Source organism: Tarenaya hassleriana, unplaced genomic scaffold, assembly GCF_000463585.1.
Source record: "Tarenaya hassleriana unplaced genomic scaffold, ASM46358v1 Cleome44, whole genome shotgun sequence".
Classification (NCBI taxonomy): domain Eukaryota; kingdom Viridiplantae; phylum Streptophyta; class Magnoliopsida; order Brassicales; family Cleomaceae; genus Tarenaya; species Tarenaya hassleriana.
The window spans coordinates 695,090-702,651 of NW_010967136.1; the positions used below are offsets into that span (position 1 = coordinate 695,090).

At 34.5% G+C, this 7,562-nt stretch overlaps 1 protein-coding gene and 1 long non-coding RNA gene across 2 annotated transcripts; one reads left to right on the top strand and one right to left on the bottom strand.

The window, feature by feature from the left end:
• Positions 1 to 3,634: 3,634 nt before the first annotated feature.
• On the bottom strand, positions 3,635 to 6,303 carry LOC104825326 (transcription factor MYB21-like). Its single transcript, XM_010557652.1, has 3 exons — positions 5,900 to 6,303; positions 5,095 to 5,224; positions 3,635 to 4,131 (listed from the first exon to the last, which is right to left on the bottom strand). The coding sequence occupies exons 1-3, from the start codon at positions 6,039 to 6,041 to the stop codon at positions 3,780 to 3,782; spliced, it is 624 nt and encodes a 207-aa protein (XP_010555954.1). The 5' UTR covers positions 6,042 to 6,303; the 3' UTR covers positions 3,635 to 3,779.
• LOC104825325 lies at positions 5,122 to 6,629 on the top strand. The gene is made up of 2 exons (XR_773606.1): positions 5,122 to 5,211; positions 6,334 to 6,629. It is a non-coding gene; the product is annotated as an uncharacterized LOC104825325 (long non-coding RNA).
• The last annotated feature ends 933 nt before the right edge of the window (positions 6,630 to 7,562 follow it).

Genomic DNA, 7,562 nt, shown 5'->3' on the forward strand with positions numbered 1-7,562 from the left:
TAGATGTCGGGGGTTAACTCTCGAGGGTGCACGGGTGAAGTTTAGACTTCATCGGAGAGAGTTATATAGACGGTCTAGAGAGTCATAACTATTCGAGGTTATCGTTAGTCTTCGGAAACGGGAGGTGTCGAGGGACACTCGGACACTCGTTTTGGGTAGACTAGGATTTGCGTGTATATATTTGTTTATCACGTTGAGACGTACTTATGGTACGCTCGGTAAGAAATCTATTAGAACGGCACGTTTGATACGCCTAGAATATGTCGGGAGGTAGAGTTACTAATGGAAGTAAAAGGGAAGCGACAGCGTGCTAGGGTTGTTGGCGTGGTTTCTTCGGCGTTTTTCCGGTTGCAGGTTTTGCAGGGATTTGCAGAAGAAGGTGGAGATTTGTGGAGTATCTTCAGCAAATACACTAGCTGAAGGAGAGGCTCTCAAAGCCTCCAGGTGAGTCCGAAGGTTTCAGCAACACGGAGGGGCAATTCCGTCATTGCCATCGTTTAATGAAACCCTAAGGGTTTCTCCTTTGTTTTTCATTCGCGTTTTTCCGGTTGCAGGTTTTGCAGGGATTTGCAGAAGAAGGTGGAGATTTGTGGAGTATCTTCAGCAAATACACTAGCTGAAGGAGAGGCTCTCAAAGCCTCCAGGTGAGTCCGAAGGTTTCAGCAACACGGAGGGGCAATTCCGTCATTGCCATCGTTTAATGAAACCCTAAGGGTTTCTCCTTTGTTTTTCATTCGAACGGATTTTAGGGTTTGGTGTGTTTTTTACGGCGGAGAGAAACTCTCTCTTCCGGCGAGCTTTGCTCGTGGTTTTCCGGCGCCGTTCGACGGTGTCCGGCGGTTCTTTCGTGTTGTAACCCTAGCTACGAACGCGGCTTCCTCTTCCCGAGACGTAGGCCCGAGCTTTACGCTCGGTGCTGAACTCGTACATCTCGTGTCATCTCTTCTCTCTTTTCTGTTCGTGTTCAAACGAGTGCCGGTGAGAGAGTGGTGAGAGATCGAAGGCCGGGAACCACCTACAAACTTTTTTTTACAAAATGAACATGTTACCTTTTTACACATGAATTTTCCTATTCAAAGTCATCTCAAAATCAAGAGGACTCTCGTTAAAAGGAGAGTCCATCTTCCCAATACGTTTTGTATATCACAGAAATTGGAACGTCACGTATGTATGTATGCATATGTATATACTTTCTTATACACTCCCTCCGCTGTTGAATAAATATCGTTTTATAGAATATTTTTCTCATTTAATAAATATCGTTTTAGATTATTTTTAAAAAAAAAGTTCAATTTCATCCTTAATTAAAAATAGTAGTATTAACGAAAATGTGGTTTAATTAGAGTATATATATTTTTTTAAAAAATTTGGAAAAAAAAATCTAGAAACGTCATCTATTTGTAAACGGAGAAAGTATTAAAGAAAAAGTATTAGCTGCATATAAAACCAACCTCGGAAATAAAAGTACGTTTTTATTTCTTTTTTTTTTTGTGGGAAAAAAAAAGAGAGAAAACCTATTCTTCCACGTTTTTAAAACCACTTGTGGCCGACCTCCCACGTGATTCTTCTTTTATAATTCACATGGCAAGTCTTCAATTTCTACACGAAAAGCACATGGGGTTATATCAAAACGAGTGGCGCAAATCGAAACTTTTCATACACACACGCATATACGTACGTATGCATATACATTATACACGCATATATATATCCAAATAATATGTAAGTACAAAGTACCATCCAACAAAATGATTTTTTGAGTATATATTGAACCAAAATGTGGACTCAATATACATTATTTTAAACTTAAAAACACTATATATATATATATATATATATATATGTATATAAACCATATAGTTTGCTGTACCTTTTAAATGGTAAATCTACTAACTATTATGTATATTTCGAGATACAATTCATGCATATATACTGGGATGGTCATGTAGTTGCTATGTAGCTTTGAGCCATGCCGTTCTTTGCTAAAGTTAAAAGTTTGGTACACATTAAATCCATATGCCATGCTCGACCTAACCTTATGTCGCCCACCATATAATACCGGTCCGACGAATTATTTAAATTCCGGTTCTCACCATAACACATGGGTTTAAACAACTCTTCTATATAGCTTGTTCACAAACAATACGTAATCGTGAACATTTATCGTTACTCAATCGATGTTATTAAGATTTGAGTACAGAATTTTCTACAACAACGTAAGCTTTTTCGGATTTTGGAATTTGTTTTTTGTTAAATGGTTAACTCTATTTATATACTCCCTTCCTGTAAACGAGGTCGTGGGTTCAACACCCAGAGTATGGAGATTCCCCTCCTGCCACTTTCGGGTGTTTCACATCCCACGTGTGTGTTGCAGGGTCGTGCGCGTGAGTCGGGATTAGTCTGGGCCTTTGGGCTTGAGATCACCCGATTATCAAAAAAAAAAAAACTCTATTTATATACTCAAAAGAATTATACTGTTTTTGGAAATTAATATGGATATAATATTGTTTTAAGTTGATCATGTAGGAATTCGTTATTTACGTCGTACGTCTTCTTGTTTAGGTTTTTGGAGTTAGGTTCACGTCGGGCTCTACATGTTGCATGGCCATGCACAAAAATGGACATATGGTCGAAAAAGGTCACCAAAGGGTGTACCACACTATACGTTTTTAGGAGTGGGACACGTGTCCCCTGGTGATAGGCTGGATTAGGTTTTTGTATGTCCATGGGTGGTACGTCATGTGATTTCTACACCATCCCACATGTACATATACACGCTAATTGCGTACGTATGTACACATTTGTGGATCATATAACATTAAATTCACTTCTTGATTTCAACATGTATACCCTTTAAAACGATTGGTCTATGTTTAACGTTTATACCATTTTACAGAAATAGCTACTCTTAACGAATTATTTTGAAATCATAAATTAAAAGATAAAAACCAATGCATACAAAAATTTATCGTCTCTCACATACCCATGGAATTTAGAGTTATATATTCAATTGATAGGCAAAAAAAAAAAAAAAAAACGTTCTGAATAAATCATTCATGCGTATATTAATCAAAGCAAAAATATTCAATATATATGCCACAATTATCCAAATTAAAAACATATAAATACAGACACGACAACAGTTTTTTTTTTTGGTAACAGATACCCAAATGGAGGTTCATCGAGAGATGGACCTAACATAAAGTGTACCCATTTCACTAGTTAGAACTGTTCAACCTTGGTACATATGGGAGAAATCCCCGATTGAGTTGGTTGAGTACTGGACCGTTTAACTTCAAGGTTAAGGTTTCGAATCCTCTTAACCTCCTCAACAATGAGTCTATCGGTTATGGGCAATCTAGATTGATCGACATATTTTGTGTGGTTTGCAGACTATTATACAAAAACACGATTTTATCCAATGCACACCCGAAAGGTCCCACGTTATAAAAAAAAAAACTTGGTATACACGATAACATTATGTAGTGATAACAGGTTTGGTTATTAACTATTTAACGAGGACAAATGATCAATCCGAAATACATGGTCCGCTCCATTTTTTTATTTATAACCGCGAACAAAGATAAGAATATATATATATATATATATATATATATAATATAATATAGTAATATATCCCCCACCCCTTACCTTAAGTATATCACTAAACATGGAAACAAGCCACATTAAGTGGAAAAGTACTAACCATGAGGTACTTACATCAATATGAAAGTATATAGCAGGCCTAACATGACCCTTTTTTTTTTTTTTTGCGTAAACTAATTACCATTAAGTAATTGCATGGACCATATATCATCCATGGTCCAATAGTTTTCTCCGGTCTGATCGATCTGCATCGGCATTGGCATCAGCCATTCCGACGACATAGGAGAGTCGTAGTTCAGTTCCATGTTTCCTTGATACGACGTGGTCGGATAGTATGTCTCCGTCGCTTCTTGCTGTGTACCGAAGATTTGGCTCGAGCCCGCTTGATCGTTGATCTCTGAGCCCTGTGATCCAACTGACGACGTCGTTTCGGCTTGCTTGATGTATTTTTGGACCCTTGTCCTCCAAAAATTCTTGATCTCGTTGTCGGTTCTTCCTGGGAGATGCTTTGCGATTTTTGACCATCTAATGACGATTAATTAAGAAATGATTACATAATCAAATAAAGAGAAATTAATTATATAATATGATGAACTAATGATTTTGAGGTTAGGTCCAAGTTGCATGCGGAAGCCTGGCTGGAGCCCAAAAGTTACGGCTTTTTTTCCCCACACATCTTTTTTTTTTTTTTTTTGAAAACGACGAGGCTTTGTAATAACTGTATTTTAGAACAATATTCTGATAATTTAATTATTTTTATGTACATATTATTCTTCTGGTAATTGTAAAAGTTAGATACACATACACACAAATACAATTATCTTGACGGGTAAAATCTTTGATACGTGAAAATATTACTAACAAAATAAATTATATAATGTATCCAAATATTTTTGGAGATAATCCGTAGCTTCATGACTTTGGTATCTGTTATTTCTGGTGTCTCTCCTGTTTGTGCCTAACACTTATTTACTTAACCCTAAATCACAAACAAGTTAAATCGCTCTTTTATTAAAATAAAAAAGTAGTATAATTTATCTAGTCAGAGTAGAAATATAATTTAGATTGTACTTTGTTACCTCGGACCACTGTCTATGCTTAGATGTAAAAATTCAAATAAAAATAGAAAGAAAAAAACATAAATGAGAGTCTTTATTTGTAGCCATGAGTTTTTGGGAATCGGCACGAGGGTTAATTTTAGTAGCCACGAAATTTCGGCACGTGGTTAAAAAAACCGAACTGATGGCTGAGAACAGCCCAAGTTAGTGGCCACCAATTTGCTCAGTCACCTAATTGCTTGTACTTTATTGTCTTTAAAAATAGATTGAGCGATCTTCAAAAGTATATATACGATCCAAAGTTCGAAGATTTTGCCTCTGTTCTCTCGTTACAAAAATCATATATGCATCCGCATATATATATATATATATATATACACACTGTTTATGTATGCGGGGATATATGCAAATGTAACGTCATAATACTGACCTGTTTCCCCACTTTGCATGCAGTTCCATGATGACGAGCTGCTCCTCCGAAGTGATGTTTCCACGTCTTAAGTCGGGGCGGAGATAGTTCAGCCACCGCAGCCGACAACTTTTTCCGGTGCGTTTTAGACCTATACATACACCATTATTATTATTATTATTATTAATTAATTAATTCGTTACATATATAAGCATTAATTATAAGGTGCATATGTTATATATATATGGAGCATTTTCAAGATGAGAATACGTTGCTCTCGTTGGATCTAAGCAGTAAGCAGTGCTAAAGTTACTTGAGTTCTGTATTGCCATTCTGTGGTCATTTGCTTGTGGAGGGTATAAATACGAACATATATAAACCTTAATGTTTTTTTCCAAACATCAAGAAACCCTAATTAATGATTTTGATTATATTTATGCAGAAAGATTGTGTTTTAGTTGTCACCCACGACCAAAAAAAAGGGTTTTGCTTGAATCTAACAGATTAAAGTATCATGATATACACAAACAAATCAAAATATTACTTTTTTAATATAGAAAATATAGTGTATACTTTTATGTATCTTTAGGCTGTATGCAATAGATGTATATAATATATATGTGTATAAGATGCTTCAAAAAATGATGAAAAAGCTTTTCATCAAAAATATTAAAAAAGCTAGCTAGGGTTGTGTGGAACTAAACACTCTCTACGTGTGTGTGTATATATATTTCATATTATAGTACATAATGCATCATATATATGCATATAGAATCATAGTATAAAGATGTATAATGATATATTAATACGGAGATGTAATATGAACCTGCGGCTTTGGCAAGAGAGTTCCAAACCCCTTCGCCGTGGTTGGAGATGTAGTTTATTAGAATCAGATCTTCTTCCATCGTCCATGGCCCTTTCCTCACATCCTCCTCTCCCGAAACAATGCCACTTCCTCTCCTCTCCATTTTTATTTATTTTCCCTGCAGATTATTATATTATTATTAGTATATTATATGTATTCACTATATTGTCGATCTATGTATAAGATATTTTTAGAGAGAGAAAGAAGAGGAGAGAGATATAGATGGTGATATTGAGTGTGGAGTGAGGGTAGCTGCTGCTTTTATAGAAAGAGCTTATAAGATGATATTTACTGCGTCATTAAGAACCATTAATTGAATCTATTAATACAAGATTAAGAAAATTAATTAAATCAATTTCCTTAACAACTTTTCTTTTTTCTATAATAATTGACAGAACACATGGAAGTCCTCAAGACCTAACTATCCTCTTTTAAGAATCTCATATATAGTTCACGAGCCAAATCGGATTCAACTCGTTTTTAGACGAGTTGGATCAAAGATTTTTGGACACAATGATTCAAGTCGGGCCAAATCAGTTCGCGAGACATTGCAAGTAGAGCTTAATATCATATTTATCTGTATTTGAACGATAGATTACAATTTTATGTTTGTATTATTTGATTTCGTCATAGACATACATGCATATATATACACACTTGTATTTATATAGATCAGAATATAATTTTTTTTTATGTTTTGTATAAATATTTGTTGTTCGAACAATTCTATTCTTATATACGATGAATGATTTCCTTAACACTAAATAAAATATATGTAAATAAATCAGATATAAATTTATTTGTAAATTTATTTGGTTAGATTATGTTTTATTTGATGTGGAGAGTAGTATTACACAAAACAAGAAAACAAAAAAAAATGAAATTTCATTTATCAAAAATAAAATGAAATTTCAAAAACTTTTAAATGTTTGTTTATATTTGAAATTTTGATATTGATATTAAAGATTAAAATAATATTCAAGATTAAAAATGATGTTTTTTGTTGACGCTGAATAATCCACAAGCCAAATAATTTCGAGCAAACTTCGGTATTAAAATATTTACTTGTGTTGAACTCGTAAGCCGGCTTGTTTGGCTAGGGAAGTTGAGATAGGGTTAGAATGATATTTGGCTCATTTTAATAACGAACCGAGTTGAGGCAAGCTCAAATCCTACGAACCAAGCGTCTCGTATTACACCCTTATTGCATGGCTTAGCATCCATATATATATATATATATTGTATATGAGCATGTGTATATGTGTGTGACATTATGTATATCAATGTGTATATAGATTCTGGTCTCTATTGATGCATTTTTGGAGCTCCATATACATAGACATGCATGCAAGGCAGTAAATTAGCGAACGTACGTTAACACATACGTAGACACGTGTCTCTGTGTTCATGTAATTTTTTTTAAAGGTTGGTCTTATATATAAAAAATATTCTTACAATGACATCTGGAAATACCGAGATCATAGCTCATAATAGCAAATCCAAAAAAAAAAAAATTAGAGAATAATACCATAAGTAGTCACAGACGCTAAACGTATCGGATCCAAGTGGTGAACAATGAATTATTAGAAGCTTGATGCTTTACATATATATATATATATATATA